The 16,784-nt window shown below is 40.7% G+C and overlaps 2 protein-coding genes across 12 annotated transcripts in view; one reads left to right on the top strand and one right to left on the bottom strand.

Moving 5' to 3' along the window:
- The window catches only part of GSDME (gasdermin E), a 33,779-nt gene extending 27,621 nt beyond the window's left edge, over positions 1–6,158 (top strand). For all 6 annotated transcript variants that reach the window (XM_068674210.1, XM_068674209.1, XM_068674213.1 and 3 more), the window contains 4 exons: positions 1,491–1,618; positions 1,735–1,915; positions 3,454–3,527; positions 4,460–6,158. In XM_068674210.1, coding sequence (XP_068530311.1) covers positions 1,491–1,618; positions 1,735–1,915; positions 3,454–3,527; positions 4,460–4,690 — 614 coding nt within the window. In that variant the 3' untranslated portion in view covers positions 4,691–6,158. The remainder of the gene's footprint in view (positions 1–1,490; positions 1,619–1,734; positions 1,916–3,453; positions 3,528–4,459) is intronic.
- Positions 6,159–8,496: 2,338 nt separating this feature from the next.
- Positions 8,497–16,784, bottom strand: part of PALS2 (protein associated with LIN7 2, MAGUK p55 family member) — a 57,137-nt gene continuing 48,849 nt past the window's right edge. For all 6 annotated transcript variants that reach the window (XM_068674205.1, XM_068674206.1, XM_068674203.1 and 3 more), the window contains exon 12: positions 8,497–15,023. In XM_068674205.1, the coding sequence (XP_068530306.1) occupies positions 14,847–15,023 (177 nt within the window). In that variant the 3' untranslated portion in view covers positions 8,497–14,846. The remainder of the gene's footprint in view (positions 15,024–16,784) is intronic.

Raw genomic sequence — 16,784 nt, 5'->3', positions numbered from 1 at the left:
ATAGTGGGCCAGGCACAACTTGCTTTTTATAGGGATGAAGGAGGGGCAGGATTATCACAAGAGAAATGAGAAAGGGGAAAACAAATCATGGCCTCGGAACACACTTTACTTTTCATCAGTTCTGGGTAGGGTTCTTACAGCTGTTTCTGGTGATGAACATTACTTTTGTTACCTCTAAATTTCACCCCTTTTTCATGGCTGTTCAGTAGACTAACTGTGACCGAAACAGATATCTGTTGTCCTGAAATAAGTTCTCTGATTATCTAATGTAGTCATGTCTGAGAGGAATGACTATCTCTGTGTGTAGTTTTAAAAAGCAAAACAAAACTTTTTTTTTTTTTGTGAAAGAATAAGCCACTGTATCAGTTTTTGGTTTAGCTTGACATATCTTTGTGCCTTTTTTGCTTAAAAGACTTTTAATTAAAGGTTTTCTTTAATTAAAGGTTCCATTTAATTAACGTGCACTTGCTTAGAGAAAAAAATAAAGGATTTTTTTCTCCTAAAGCAATTTAAAGTAGGTTTCCTGTTCTGTTATTTGGACAGTCATACCATTGCATCAGATACCCTCAAAAAAATCTGCCTGTGGGTGAGCTTTTTTTTTTGTAAAGTAACTTGTAGATACAAAAGGCATCTTTAAAAGAGAATATATCACTGGAGTGACATAAAGGGAAGTGTCTTTGCTCCTCTTAAAACAAGGTTAAGAAAGTTTTAATTCCCCTTATTTTTTGAAATGTGGAAAAATACGTTCCAACCTTCCAGTTGACATCACTGACTTGAAAACTTACTTTCTTTTACATAAATGGCAGTTTGATGTCATAAAATTCTTTATTGTAGTGTCATAACCGAATTGTGGAAAAAAATGCAGTGATCTCTCATTTGCTTCTGTTATCTATGCTGTAATGAATTCGGTGTTTGAATCAAGAAAATCTATTTGTCATGAAGTGCAGTAGATATTTTTAGGTTAGGGCTGAAAGGGTGTAATTCTTGGATCTGTTTGATAAAATATGAGGACCTTGACAATTTATCGTCACAACAGGACCTTCTGATTGTGTGTGTACTCACACCAATGCCTTGGTAATTCGTATTAACCCTCAGATTTAAAAAATTGGGTTATGAGCAGAACACTTAATTCTGCCTTATAAATGAACGTCCTCTGGAGATGACCATCCAGGCAAGCCACTTAGCATATGGTTAATTCAGCAAACATTAAAATACCGACTTCTAAATACTAAAAATACTGAATGCTGAACATTGATCCTTAGTGGCGGTATTTTTGTATTTCAGTATTTTCACTGATGTTTCAGTGATCCATTAGGGAAATGCATTCGGATGTGTTCCAGCCTTTCATAATGACTCACGCTGATGGAAATGGGGATGTCAAGATGCAGCGATACACCAGCTTATGAAATGCACAGCAAAAATGCTAACTGTTCTTACTGGCATTTGTGTAGCACTGCTTACTTTTACTTTTTACTGCTTTCTTGGAAAAGATCTATCATGGTTGAAGGCTCAGTTCCAGCCCTTTGCAAAGCTCCCAGAAGAAAAGCAAAGAGCTTTATATAAAAGCCTGTGTGAACTCCTGCTCCGTGAAGAAATGGTAACTGCCCTGGAGGATGTGGTAAGATAAAGAAACTTCTGCTTGCTTCCTAAAAGTAATTTCTGAGTAGAGCTAGCACTAGATTTTGCTCAAACTTCTGTGTTTTCAAGAAGTTTTACTTTTTCTTTTGCTTCCAGTTAGATGATATCTGCACAGGAGACAAGCCAGATCTGAAGGAGCTAAAACCTGCACAACAGCAAGACCTGGTTGACTTCTTGCAGCTCTTAGGGTGCAGTAATGAGGTATTGTTGCAGAATTGTCAGCTTCAGGATGAGGAATTGGTCTCAGCTGCTCACCTCCTCATCAGTGCTCTCTCTGGTATGTTGTGCATGAAGAGAAAAGCCTTTTATTATGATTTTTTTCCCCTTTTAAATGCTCCCTCAGTGTAAAACATTTATGGCTCTTTTTGTTGAGCAGTTGGTGAGTTTACTGAGTGTAATATGTTGTGTTCCTTTTCCTGCGATTTGTATACTCTGCTAGCCATTCCTGGCTATGAACTAAACTCAGCCCTTGATCTCTGACAGATTTTGCTTGTAAATACACTTTCCCCCAAGATAGCTCTACTCCAATTTCTGCTGAATGTGGCCATTTCCAGTTTGACAAGCTAATTTCTGTTCTTGATGCTTGCCAGAGTTCTTCTTGCCTAAATGCTGAGAATTACAAATTGGGTGTTGTCTTCTCTGGAGCAGCATATATTGTTGAGGTCCAAACTATATTTAGCAAAAATGAATTTAACGTAGAGACACTGCAATTAGAGGGTTGTTTTGCTGCTACTGAAAAAGCAGATAAAACACAAATGTCAAACAAATGCCATCCTCACAATCTAGTTGGCCCCACAGTGTTAATTAAAAGTCACCTGCAAAATCCGAGATAGAGGAGAAAAAGCCAGGAAAGAATCTATCTCATACATAAAGTTTCCTGACATTAAGATAACGAAGGGAAGGCAGGTGTGGTATTAGGGAGACATGGCATTGTGCAGCAAATGTCACTGTGCATCCACGTGTGAGCAGTACCCAGGTAGGGAAGCTTAACTCATTTGCAGACACACAAAAGAAATGGAAAACAGAGGCCCGCTGATGTGATAATACTTGTCAGATGCTATTAACAGCGGGGTGCAGTTAATTGAGTGTGTTGCATTATCACCTGGCTTCAGACATGATGGCTACTGCTAACGTCCAGGCCGAACTGTAGCTGGATCGAGAATCAAAAGCTGTTTCCTGCCTGTTGCTTCTATTAGAAATTACAGCCTTGGAGTTACAGAGTTTAAGGGCAGGGCAGGGATCATTTATTCCCTCTCCCTGCCCCACAGCAGAGCCAGCTCTGTCTTTCCTCTCAAATTGAGGTTTTGCTGAAGTCAGCATCTCATACAGATTTTGAGAACGGCAGATCTTGTTTTGTTCAAGGCCTAAATCATTCAGCCAGCCTGCAGGCTCAGGCTGAAACAGTGGGGAGGTGCCTGGGGAGGAGAAGAGAACATTGGGGAGGAGATCCCCTTTCCTACAAGCTGCCTTTCTGTCAAGGGCAGGGATAGTCAGCGTGGGGTTTGCTTGTACCCATTGCCCATTCCACTTTATTCTGCGGTCTGGGAAGCAGACGAAGGGCTGGATCAGCCCCTTCCAAATGCCCAGAAGAGCACTTGTCACAGCTGCCCACGCTGTAGAATCACTTTGGTCTGCAGCGTCCATTTCCACAAAGTTCTGTACCTGCGGGTGGCCTCACAAATGCAGCTCGCCCATCGCTGCTCAGCAGGAGAGCCCCACAGCAGAGCTCACTGTTAAGAACGTCCCATCTCCAGCAGCCAGCCTTGCGCTGCATTCACTGGAAACAATCTTTCCCTGTTAATGTCTCCTTCACAGAGCTGTCTGATTACACTCTTGTCCTGCTGCGTGCCTGCTGTGATCTACAGGTTGTTCCGGCATTGTGTTGCTTGGTGAGTAATCAGAAAGTGGCGCGTGGGCACCAGCAGCAGCAGTGGCCCAGCTCTGCCTCCTTGTGCTTCTCACCCAGTAAAGGTGTCAGGCTCTGGGGCAGATCTCAGCTGTGGGCACTGCTCAGGCAAGCTCAGAGCCTGATGGTGGCAAACAAAGCAGGGAATTGTTTGCAGGTGGGTACCTGGCCTCTGAAGTGCTTCTGCATGTAGGAGATTCCGTGAGCAACAGGAAATTGTAATTTTAGCTTGAATTTTAATTTGCTAACGGTATCCCTAACCCATTCTTAAATCTCAGTAACAACACTCACCTGCCCTTGGGAAGCAGAAATTCCCTTTGATAGCAGCAGTGCTTGGGCCTTGGCAGATTTGGAGTGGCAAATCTATGAGGCCATTCATTAAAAACAGCTGAAGGGATGGGGCAGGGCTGGCATTTGCTCTGAATTTCTTAAGCCCAATGACAAAAATTGCAGTAAAAACCTTCAGATGTGTAGGGACAAGGTGATGCTGCCGTTGGCTCAGAATGAGAGTGAGGTAAGTGTAATCTGCAGCAAGAGAGGTTGGACTGGGGAAAAAGCAGAGGGAGAGATGTTTCTCCTTAAAGGGTGCTGCAGAGCAGGTCTGAGGGCTGGGTGTGAGGGCAGTACTCACGCTGGGTGTGAGAGAAGCAGCGCTCCCTGCTCCTCTTTCCAGCTGCCAGCGCAGTGGCTGTCATGACGGAGCACTGTGAAACATGGCTGTGGGGAGGTGAGCTTTGATGAGTACAGTGGTGCTCATCCAGCTCCAAAGGTAGAGGGAATCTTGCCCTTCTACCACTGCCGTGTAATTCTCCGGTGGTTTTGTGAGAAAGATCCGAGCTCTGTGATGCGAACAGTGCTGCTTGAAAAGCCTTTCTAATGCCTCTGTTTCTGTCTCTTTCTCTCTCGTAAATACAGCCTAATATCGCTTCAGCTGACGGCACCTTGGCACTGAGCAGTCCGTTGGTGGCTACTCTGACTGACAGAGGAAGATTCAATGTCGTGCAAAGGCTTTTTGCCTCATCAAGCATTAATTTAGAAATGACAGAGTCTTCTGTGAAAGTTGTCACTGCGAGAGAACCTCGCTTCTTCCCCCTCCTCCTTTATGTTGCACTGTACGGACTTCATAGCTTAGGTGGGACTGCGTAGGAGCTTTGCTGTATAGGAGCACTGTCCCAGCCTGTTTTTCTCTAGCTGTGCAGTAGCCCTGATGTGTGTGAGCTGGCAATAGAGCAGCTGAATACTGGGGGTCTGCGGGGGCGAGGCAGGTGGCAGTGAGCCCTCTGCTGCTGTAGGAAGGTGAGCTGCTGCTCTGCAATTTCACTAAGGTAACATCTGCAGTGGGAAATACATAAATAAGTAAATAAGGAATGCAGGGGAGGAAGGGGGAGAAAAAAAAAACACACAAGCCTGGAACAGAAATTGAACGTAGCTGTTCTGATAGTTGTCAGATCTGCAGAGCGGTAGAAACCTGATTGCTCGCATTAATATGCGTGGGAGAAAACTGCAAAGTACAAACTGCTTTTTGTAAGCAGGCTGTGGAAATCCAGGGTTCTGCAGCACAGTGTATGTTTTGCTCATTTGAGACCTGAGGTGCAGAATGCCTTCAGTCTGGAGGAGGCGAAGTGGAGGGCTCTGGAAGAGGTACTTAATTAGGTGTTCATTTATTAAGTGTAGTTTGGCATCAAGCCATGTGAACTGCAAGCTGCAGGAAATAATAAACTCTTTTTTTTTTTTTTTCAAAAAACTAAGACCACCTTAGGGATTTATGCTTCTGTTTTCAACCAAGTTTTTGCTAAGCGTAGCAAGTTTCAGCTGTTCAAATTACATTTTGAACTTTCTCTTTGAGGTATTGTGATGCCTTCTGGTACACGCGTACGAAATGTCCCTGCAGCACTCCACCACAGCAATGGTTTCATCCATGTGACATTTTCAGCACGGGTGTTTTGCTTATGTCTTTGACTAATGGTAGGGAGTTAGCAAAGCACTTTGTGCTTTGAGCTGTTTTGTCTTTTTTTTTTTATCATATTTTTCTGTGATTGTGTGAATGGGACAGAAGCACAGCGGAGCTCACTGTAAATATGGGCTGGAGAAGATGATGTTCCAGATAAGTGGAATATCTGTGCTTTCAGGTAAGACTGAGATGGCTGACAAGGAAGCAAGCAGGCATCTGTAGGGAGGGCTGGTTAGTGCACAGGCCCTGCAACTTACAGATTGGGTAGGAATTCTGGCTTCAGTTTTCTTCTCTGTTCCTAGATGGTCTTGAGCCCAAGAGGTCTTCAAAAGCTCATGTCAGTTAAGCTTTCCCTGAGAAAATTGACTTTGCAAAAAAAGCACCTTGGTACCTTTCCATACCTGAGAGCGCAAGATACGTTTGCAGACTGAAGTGTTGGTGTTTCTGTGTAAAAGGAAGCACACGGTGTTGCCCAAACGTCGCACTGGTGGATATGGAAATGTCCTTTTGGGGGGTGGAAGCTCCTGCTTGTGGGAATTGTGTGTTTGTAAGTGGGAAGATTTTTCTCCTGCCAACCACTGCTCAAAAGTTGCCTCTGTAACTAATTTATCAAAAATATGTATTAAATGTCATAGCAAAACAATAGAATGACTTAAAACTTAATGTATGTGATTTCTGCTTATCCTTTTTTGATTCCTGTCATTCCCTTGGCTTTGAAAGTTGGTGCACACAGGCGGTAGGAGGCTATGTGTGAATCCATGTAGTGCTGCCCTTCGTGTGTCCTGGGCTTCAGAGTCTTGATGGAAGCCTTATGCGTGCTGTGTTGTGTAACTGCTTTCAGGATGGGTGGGCTGTCCTGGATATGTAGGAGACTCTATTTTGGTTAAAAAGGCCCCAAGGGGTTCTGCCCCTTCTGCCTCCACTTGCTAGTCTTTTTTTGCTCAGGTCTGTTGGCTCCTCACCACATCTGCCTGCCCTGCTTTTAGCACTGATCTCCTTCCCTGCAGAGGCCAGTGGTTGCCACCAGCCTTGGCTCTGTCCTTTACGTGTTTCCTTTCCTCTGGGATCACAGAAGCACCTCTAGACCAACAGATAGCCTGGAGCGCTTTTTGGAAAACAGAGTAGCACAGGTGGGTAAGAACGAGCTGCTAAGGCAATTTATATGTTCATGTCTCCAGTTCTTTCTTGCACACTCCTGAAAGCAGGATCTTGTGCATATAAATATTCAAAATAACATGGGCTGGGGTTGTGAAGACCCAAGGCAGCAGCTGAGGCAACGTGTCTGTCTGTGTACTTTTTGTCCTGCCTTTCCCTAAGCTGGATGAGGATAACCTCTGCATGCACCCAGCCTAAGCTGCACTGATCCAAATGAGTTCAGAATCTGCTCGCTGCATCCTTGATGAAGCTGATTCCTTGTGACAGGCTGGCCTCACGCAGGAACTGCTTCCTCGAGGTTAGGTGGGGTTTCCCTAGAAAACAGAGGTGGTAAAAGGGCACTGCAGAGCAGGCTGGCGCTTGCCTCATAAAAGGCTTTGTTGCACTCCCAGCCTGCCCTCCCCAAAACCTTGCTTCCCTCTGATACAATTTTGGTTCCACACCAGGAACGGGGAAGAAGCCTCACCTTTGTGATTTGGGATCAGATCAGCCTGAGGGAAGCTGAGGTCAGTGGCCGCTTTTTAAAGTATGTGCTGTCTCCTGCAGCCTGCAGGCTCAGCCTTGTTTCAGTAACCAGCACTAGGACAGGCTGCAGGCCTGAGCCGCTTGGGCTTTCGTGCATGCCTTAATTACAAGAGATGGATGCCCGTAATGCTGGAGTACTTAGGAAATAAGGAAGAAACCCAGCTTCAGCAAAGGCATTTGTAGGATGGCTGGAGAGGCCCAAGGGGCTCCACACTGAATGGGGAAAGGGTTCTGGTGCATTCAAAATCTTAAGAAATAAAACTACTTTTTTTTTTAACTGGCAAACATGCATGTGGAATGCCTCACTGCTGCAGCTGAGGTGCAGCCAGGAGCAGAATCTGAGCCAGGCAAGGAGAGTTGGAGTAGAAAGCTGGGTGCTTACACCCATCTCAGGCAGGAACAAACCCTAAGGTGGCAGGGTGGCACCTCGAAGCAGAGCTGCCGCGTGGGCTCCAGGGTCTGTTTGTTGCCTTTGTGGCAGCTGCCGTGGTGTGGTTCAGAGCCTGTGCTGAGACATGTGTTTTCAAGGGATTTCAGACAGCCCCTTTCTTGGCAGGAAATTACATGATTTCAGAGCAAAGGACACAATATGGAAAAATGAAAAAGCTTTTTAGTTTTCCTTCCTTGGCCTGCTGTCTCAAGAGATGACCCTAAGCACACAGTAAGTGCAAAGTCAAGATTTTTGTCATGTTTTAAAGAACGCAAGAATTTCTTCCAAGCGTACAGAATTTAGCCTCCCCAGCCTCACTGCAAAGACCAACCTTTGCAGGTGAGCTGGTCAGTGGAGGGTTTGGTACTAGCACCCTAACAGCACTGTAGCAGGAAATACTTGATGTCGAACCGGTTCACAGCAGTGAAAGATAAAAGGCAGATGTGCTCAGATTGCCCGTTGAGAGCATCTTGAGCATCTTTACTTAGCTAGAATTCACTGTATGACAAAAAAAAAAAAAAAAAAAGAAAAAGAAAAAGAGAAGTTAATTGCAGTTTTTCAATATTAAATCTTTATTATATACAAAAATATTTTGTTGGGAATTAACAGAATTTCACAATTTTGTACATTAATATTTTATGCTTGGCTGTGTTTATTGTGAAAATATTAGCTGTGAAAAAGACAATGGGGGCTTTAAAAAAACAAGTTACAATTTAAAAATGTCCTACGTATTAGCTGACTTTTTAACATCAAGTCAGAATGCTAACAAGTCCCATCTAGGCCTGCTCTATAGCATTGTATTCAAACAATTAGGTACTAAATCATCTTCAGCTTCACATTAGAAATAGTTAAGATTTTCTTTTGCATGATGTTTTCAGCTAGTAAAAAGTATTATTTTTTTTTTTACAGGAGAGCAGTTCTTAAAGTTTTAAAAGTGTCAAATCCAGTTTAGTATTCTGTAGAAGGAAAAAAAAACCAACATGCAAAGCTTCCAATAGGGAAAAAATAAAACAAAACACTTTTGTGAGAACAAGCAAGGTAAAGAAATGCACAGTGACAGACTTCCAATACACATTTAAAGCAATACACTTACTTAAACAAGACTTTATAGTTCTTAGCCCAGTTTGGGGTGAGAAGGAGGCAAACTTTCTGTATTTTAAAACCTAAGGAGGAGGTTCCCCCTTCTATCAGAATACTCAAGTGTTACAAACAGGTAATGTGTAATGCAGGACTTGGGGGGAAGGAAAGCTCAACATGCATTTTTAAAGGGGGAGAAATCCTTTCCAGCAGTTCTCTCTGTACATGTGTGTACAAGACCTAAACCAACAAAAATCAGCCAAAAAAAAAAATAGCCTAATTTTGGCAGCTGACCGTTTTGCTGCCACTCCCGGAACTGCACAAAGCACTATCATTAGATTTGCTCTATACTATATTTTGTATAAGACATCAAATATTTGAGAATTTATTTGGGTTTTTGGAAGAGATTTCACTATATTCTAGGTAAAGGTTAGCTACTTACAGAGCGATGACTTGGATCAGCTGTGAAGACAGCCAGACTTGCATGGACAAGCATTAGTGTGGAGCTGATGACATCAAAAGGAAAAGAGTAAGTGGGAGAAAGTGTCTCCAAGCCTACTTTAACCATCTTAGCCTTGCAGCTTGGTCATATTCCACATCCAACCACTGCATTAGCAGCAAAAGCAAATCTATACCCAACTAGCAGGAGAAAAAGTTAAAAAATATTGAAAACAAAATTCACATTTACTTTAAATGCAATGTATCCTATAAACTATAAATATTACTGAAGCTCTCCTTAAAGGAAAAAAAAGTTTGGATGTGAAACTGCTTAACAGCCTTCACCAAGCTGGAATTTTTGCTTGTTAGTCTGTGCAGGTAAATTCCAGCTTCAGTACCAGTAAATGAACTAAGAATTCAACAGTTCAACAAGTGACAGTCTGTGGAATAGTATCCCACTGTGGTCCAAAATGAAGAGTTCAAGTAAATTAGCAGACAGTTTTGAATTTCTTGCAGTATATTAACCCTAATTTATCTATCTACATAGCTCTACTTGTGTGTGAGTGCACTTTGAAACTATTTAGAAGCCAAAGCTGCCTCTTAATACTCGTTACAAGTGTTCTCAATGTATTAGATTGTTTCTTTAGTATTGGGACTGCAAACACCATTCTTAAATACTGGTGTCTGTATTGAATGCTATTACCTCTACAAGATAAGCTGGAATCCCGAACAATTCACATCAGTAAGGTTCTTTAAAATGTGAAAACTGAAGGGTGGGGTTGGGTGTTGTTTGGGGAAAGGGGCCAGGACTTCATTTCACCACCTTTGCTAATGACAGTCTGCCAGAGAAAGCAAATGAAAGTACCTTAACTAAAGAAATCCCAAGATTACTGACAGCTAGAGAGAGATTTAAGGCAAGAAGTCTAGCAGACTAAAAGTCTTCACATCAACTAACCACTACTTAAACAGGGATAAATTGATCCCTAACACTGTTGCAGAAGTAGTATCATTAAGTTTGGCAATAACGACACAGTGCTTTAGCGCTTCAGAACTTGGGTGAGGCAAGAAACCCTGTGTGAAGTAAATAATCCTTCTCCGTTTGCATGGTAGATGTGACAGACTTCCACCTGTAACTGGTCTCACAGCTGTACCTGCAGGCACAACGAGCGGCTGGGAAGCTGTCGCAGTAGGCACTATAGATGCTTTGAGAAGTGGCATCTGCCTCGGCCTTCAATTGGAACGAAAACGATAGATGAAGACTGGATGGAAAACCAAGGGAACAGGTAAAGGAAGTTTGAATTTGTTCTTGTACACAGTAGCAGTTTGTGTAAAAACAGCAATAACCCAGATCTCCCAATTTCTGGAGTTGTGATCTACTTGGTCACTCTATACTGGTCCTTACTTAAGCACAGCAGAGAGGCAAACTTGGCTCCATAGGGTCCCTAGCTAGCAATTTTTTGTGTTTAAGAGAAAAAAAGTTTCCTATTTATTATCTGAATCACCCTTTAAAACCAACAAACCAACCACAGACAACTTCCTTAACACTGAGCTGCAGTCAACTCGTACAGCAAACCACTTAGGTATGATTTTAGAAGATGCAATGAATTAGAGGATCAGCAAAATAAAATTGTTCCATTTTGAGCCTGTCACAGATGTGACAGTTTGTGTAAACACAAATTCCAGAGTTCAGAGATGATCTGCTGTCCAGCTCCAGAAAGCTTTTTTGTATGACCAAGTGCACAGAGCTGCCCTGACCTGAGGACTGTGCACAAATGAGGAACACTGCACTGGGTAAAAATTTATTTCCCATGCCTGGGTCAGTACGTGATTTTACCTTCATTGGATATCTGCAGGTCATTTGTAAAGCCCTTGGTAAGTCCATGCAAGGTGACATTGTCGAACTGAACTTAATTGCCTACAGCTTGCACATGATGTGGAACCTCAAGTAGGCCTGCCAGTGTAACCTAAGAGACAGCAAGGTAATCAATCACTTGGGTATACACACACCAAAGTATTTACAGTAAAGTTGAGGTTGGTGTATACTTACAGGAATTTTTGGTGCGCTCAAGGAAATAACTTAGGGGTCTTGGTGTACTGGCTGTATTTTTATGTATAACTTTTCATACACAGGGCAACTACAGTGTTTCTTTTATAAGTCTCTCTATATGTACAGAATTTTACAGCACCTCATGCACTGTTTAAAACATAGAAATTACAGATAAATATAGAATTTTTAGATTGAAATATCTGTATATTTAGAAAAATATACATTAGTAAACACAATAAACCAGGTAGAGAAGTGTACCAGTTCTAAAGTCTCACATGCAGGTACATTTCTGGATTAAGTCATGGTAGATAGTAATGTGGTAGCAGACATGAGCATTTGTTGTTTTACCATCCACATACATACATATACACAGACAACTATTTGATAATTCACTTTTCTAAACTACTTAAATAATTATCTTGTGATACATACCACATATCTTAAACATTTAGCAGCATCTTCACCTTGCTCAGACACGCCTATTGTTATTAACAGTCAATGTAAAAACTTTTCCTGTCAACATCTGGAAAATGAATGTTTCATACAGAATGATACGTGAAATCCTCGTTATTTGAAATCCCCCAGGAATACTTCACACAGCTGCAATATGAAAAGTTTTCACTTGCTCAAAACCAGCCTTTCAAAGCATCTTTCCCCTAATTGCACAATGTGCAGGTCCCTATCTAACTTCTGATCTCCTGTAAAGAACAGGTAGAGTCTATCCCCACTGTGTATATGACTGCAATGGCACCTTTGTTCTGAGAACCTACCAAATGTATCATTTTGTTTTAATAAAAGTAACTGTTATTCTAGAAATCCTACCAGGTAGTGACAAACTAAACAGAGTATCTGATGAAAATCTTATTTCACTTTAAAAAAAATCCAAAATGTTATAAACCTGCCAATCTGGACTCCCAATTTGCATGATTTAACAAACAGATGCAAGGAATGTTTCTTTTTTCTTTTTTTTAAACACTTGCACGTGACCATCCAATTAAAACCTGCAGTCACTTTGATAATGATCCTTGACTGCAGCCTAAGCAACCGATCTCTTACTGCTTCAGAATCGTACTTCTCATTAGCATCGACATGAACAGCACCGGGTCAGCTGCTAGGCTCTGCTGTGCTAACTTAAATGTGCTAGATTTTAAAACACTATGTGGAGCTTAAGCACAAGCTGAAGTTTTAGCCTTTAGCAAATGCATGGCTACTTGGAGACTGCTCACTAGGTAGGCATTCTGACAGTGTGATCTCTGAGATGGAAATAGAAGGAGCACGGTTTTCCTTACTAAACCTTGGTGCCCACGTTTCATGTGATTCATTTGGCTAAGTGTATGAAAAAAAAACAGATGAAAACGAGTGATATTTGCAATAGAAACAATATCGGAATTGAAGAATCTTCTCATTCCGTTATTTGAGGAAGAGTGAGCTCAGCCCACTTTTGGCATCACAAATAGAGCATTTTCTAACTTACAATGAAAAGGCATCGTATCTGTCCAGTTAGCACGTCTTATTTACAGCATATGTAGGTCTTCTATTACACAGCATACAAACACAGTTCAGTCACGTTCAGCTTGTAGTGCCAAGAGTAAGTCATCAAAATAGTCAAGCAATGGCTCTGCTATCTTTTCTGCTACATAAAACATTTGATCCATTTCTCAAAGCAGCCTCTGAGCGACAGGATCACAGAACATGTCTCCTGGGAAAGGCAAATAAAGGTCTTGTGCTGCTGCCATGCTTAAAAGCTCTGCCAAACTTAAACAAAACCAGAGCAAACACATCCTGAAAACTGTAACAATAAAGCAAAGTAGTGGTACAAATTTTCTTAGAAAATTTCAGATTCCCTCTAAAAGACTGAAATCTCAGTGTTAACAGCTGCACCGACGACCTGTGCTTACACACATTTTTGACTCATATTTTCCAAATACACTGGGATCTCACATTGCTCCCCACCTTCCCCGTTCACCAAACAACCAACTTTATAGGTGTTTTAAATATCATCTGTAGTATACAGGTGGGGTGTTTTTGATTTTGTTTTGTTTCAGATTTACACTTTTCCTATAGTACAAATCAACAGTTTCCCTCGTGCACATAGCAGTATTTAAGAGCCCCGAAAACAACACTGATTTCCAGTGTAGAAGCTTCTTTTCCTTCAGAAACAGTTCTGAGGACGTTGCCTTTTTGACAGCATTCTGTGTCACGCTTTGGTGTTGAAAAAGAATTCAGAAGCCAGGTGCCTGTCACCAGGTGGAAGCGCAATTAAGCAAATAGATGACTTGTGTTTAGACACCTAACCTGATAATTGATGGTGTATGTTACTATATACAACAGCTAAGATGGTAATATAAAATGTGAGCACAAAAAGAGCTAGTCTTAGTGACAAGCTATATTTTCATTTTGTTCTTGTCAAGCAGAAATTTACATTAGCATAAGTTTTGATGAATGAACTTAAAGCTAATATGAGCTGCACTAATGAGCCTACTAAGGGGAGAATTGTCACTAAACCTAAACGAAAATGTTGTAAAACAAAAACAGTATAAACAACATCGCTTTTTAGCAGTAAGCTTCCAATTCACAAGCTATTGGATGAAAAAATCAATTAAAAACACAATGCAACAAAGAGCACAGAAATTCCATTATACCACACTCAAAAATACAACAGTTTATCACACAAATATCCCAAAAGATAATAGAGAACTCAGCTAAATATCACAGGAAATTAAGCCACAGATCACTATATAAATATCAAACAATGTCCTAAGAAAAGAAAATACTGTTTTTTTTCCTTTTTTTTTTTTTAAGCAATGTGTTTTCACAAATGTGAAAAAACAGTGCTAAACATTAAGCTTCACTCTACAAGGCTCCACTTTATCAGGTTCTCTCTAGGCTACTTCACCATCGTACTGAAATACCTTGCATTCAGGCTTTCTAACGTAGGTACTTCACCCATAACAGGCTAACAGGTTAGCTCCCAAGAACTAACCAAGCTTGCAAGGTATTGCTTTATGTTATTTTAAGAGACACGTATAAGGGAACCTACAGAACAGTACAGTTGTCTAAATTAAGAGACATCAGGAAGTTGTGAAACATCAAGAATGCATCAACATTAAGCAGAAAGAAGCTGGAGCAATGGAGTTGTGTGTTGGTTGTTGCTTTTAGTATTTAGAGTTTTGCTCCCATTACATTATTACTTTTTAAGGAAAAAAACAAGAAAAGAAATTAGTGTTCTTTCCTAATAAAAGCTACAGACTCTTGACCAGTTAAACACTGACATTAACAAATTTTACAAAAATTGTTTCAAGTATCCTCTTTTTAATCACAGTGAAAATGTAAGACCAAGATGTAAATGTTAAAGTGAATGACTGAAAGTTTCTCAGATGAAAAAGGCAAAGGTACTAAATCAAAACATACAAAATGCTTAAACGCATTTCCTTCATGTGATATGAATAGAAAGGTTATCTGTAAAAAGTTAGAAAAATTAAAATAAATTACATATTTAAGTACACTTTCCCTTCAACATTTTTTTTATAAAAAGTCAGAATAGTGTACTTCTGAATATACACAGAGTAAAAACGCACAGGTGCCGCAGGTTATCGTTGGTATCTACACAACATCTTGTCACATTAGTTTATTTGCTGCAGTTGATTTTATTTGTTACTTATGCTCATCTTCAGCAAGCTCAATAGACCCAGCTAATTGGGACCCACTGTGGTTCCAGCCTCAGTTTCTCTATAGCAGTCTGTAGCTTCTCAAAGGCTTTGTCTAGGTTGTCATTTACAATGGTCAGATCAAAATAGTGGTTGTACGCTCGCTGGATCCGGGCACTTTCATCCACTGTTTTTTTCAAATCAGTGTCCTGTTGAAGGCATTTTAGAAATTACTTAGAGCACAAGACTTGGCAAATCCTTATAAATGAAGTACATTTCATGACGCAGTACAACTGACTGTTTAAAGCTCTGTATTGTATATATTGAAAAAATAAGAAAAGGTCTCATTTATAGCAAATCCACACAAAATTCAAGTTAAAATGCAGTGACTGGGCTGAAAATGTTGTACAGTGCTAACAGTGTTGATTATGGCAACCAAATGTTGCAAATGTTGTGATTTTTAAGAAAGCCAATAAAAGCACATGAACTGGGGCCTGTATGCACAACAGGCAGCTAACCATCTCGTGTGTGCAACTGACAATTCAATTAAAACTAAATGAATGCTTTAGGAATAATTGGGTCAATCAGTTATGTAAATATATTTATACCTCCTCTCCCCAAAAAAAGGCACCAAAACGTCAAAGAAATATTACCACCATTAAATGAAAGACAATGAAAGTCGCATTTCTAGAAAGATCCTCTGGAATACCCTATTAGTTTTAGAGACTACATTTCAGGTTTCCTACTCACACGACATCATTTCTTCATTCCTAAACTGCTGCATTGTTTTATTTCTGACATCAGTTGCAAAATGTTCAGGAAATTTTTATTCCTACACTATGAAGCCTTATTGAAGTACTGCCAATCAGCATTTTTTCATGTTTCATTAGTCCTGCATTCTTAGAAGATTCCTCTCCACTTTTACACAAACACAATTTTCTGTAAGCAGTTATGAGATTTGTTACCCTGCCAATATTCATTTGAATGTTTTGAGGTCCCAATGCAATTGTAAATACAAAAGTCAAAATTAAAACTTTGAAAATAGCCTTTCCTTCAGAGTAAACGAAGGAGGCAAGCAAACAAACATACCATCACAAGCCTCAAAATTTTTTGCTCTGGCCTAGGAAGCTACAAATAATTTTGACAGACCCACTAGACAGCAGGACATATGCAATAATTCAAAGGTACATTGCTTTTTCATTTGTTCAGGAAGTACAAGATGAAGCAATGAGAAGTCATGCTCTATATACATGTCCACAGATTTGATGTAGAATCTGTACAGATACATAAAAGGATGTCCCTTAGGGAATCATATATTAGGAAGTGCAGGAAATTATTCTTATACTTGTCTAGACAGTTTTAATGTTGCCTTCTTGTATATGCAAGGCAGAAGTCAGTGTTTGTTTGGGGGAGGGAGGAAACACAAGAGCACACCCAGAGGTACCGGAATCCCTAACAACCAGAGACCACAACTGTGACTGGACAGTCTGTCCTGCGGTTAGCAGAAAGGAATCTCACAGGTTTAAAAAAAAAAAAAAATCAGTGTAAATTGATTCACTGCCCATTTTATTGCTCTGAATGCCCCATCAGCATCATACAAGATATCACTACTATCTAAACTATAGCACTACAGTTGTAAGCTGTCAGCATGCCATGGCTTTTCTTGGATGGGAAAGATGTACTGCTGAGCACAGAGAATGATTTCGTTAACTGTTCAATCTGGCTTTTTTTTTTTTTTTTACTTTGGTCCTGCAGCTGGGAAAGCCCATGTCCATACAGAACAGTTATAATTTGCTGTGTTGAAGGACACATGTCTCATTTGCTTCTGCTGTGTCTCAGAAAAGGAGACAGGATCTAATGAATAAAATGTGCCACATCACTTTACATGACAAATCCAAGGAACTTCAGGGGAGGAAAACCTATTCAACACTTCTTTCTCTGACAGTCCCCAGCCATTTTCAGTGCAGCAT

Source organism: Anas acuta, chromosome 2, assembly GCF_963932015.1.
Source record: "Anas acuta chromosome 2, bAnaAcu1.1, whole genome shotgun sequence".
Lineage (NCBI taxonomy): Eukaryota > Metazoa > Chordata > Aves > Anseriformes > Anatidae > Anas > Anas acuta.
This window is presented reverse-complemented; position numbering and strand designations above follow the sequence as displayed.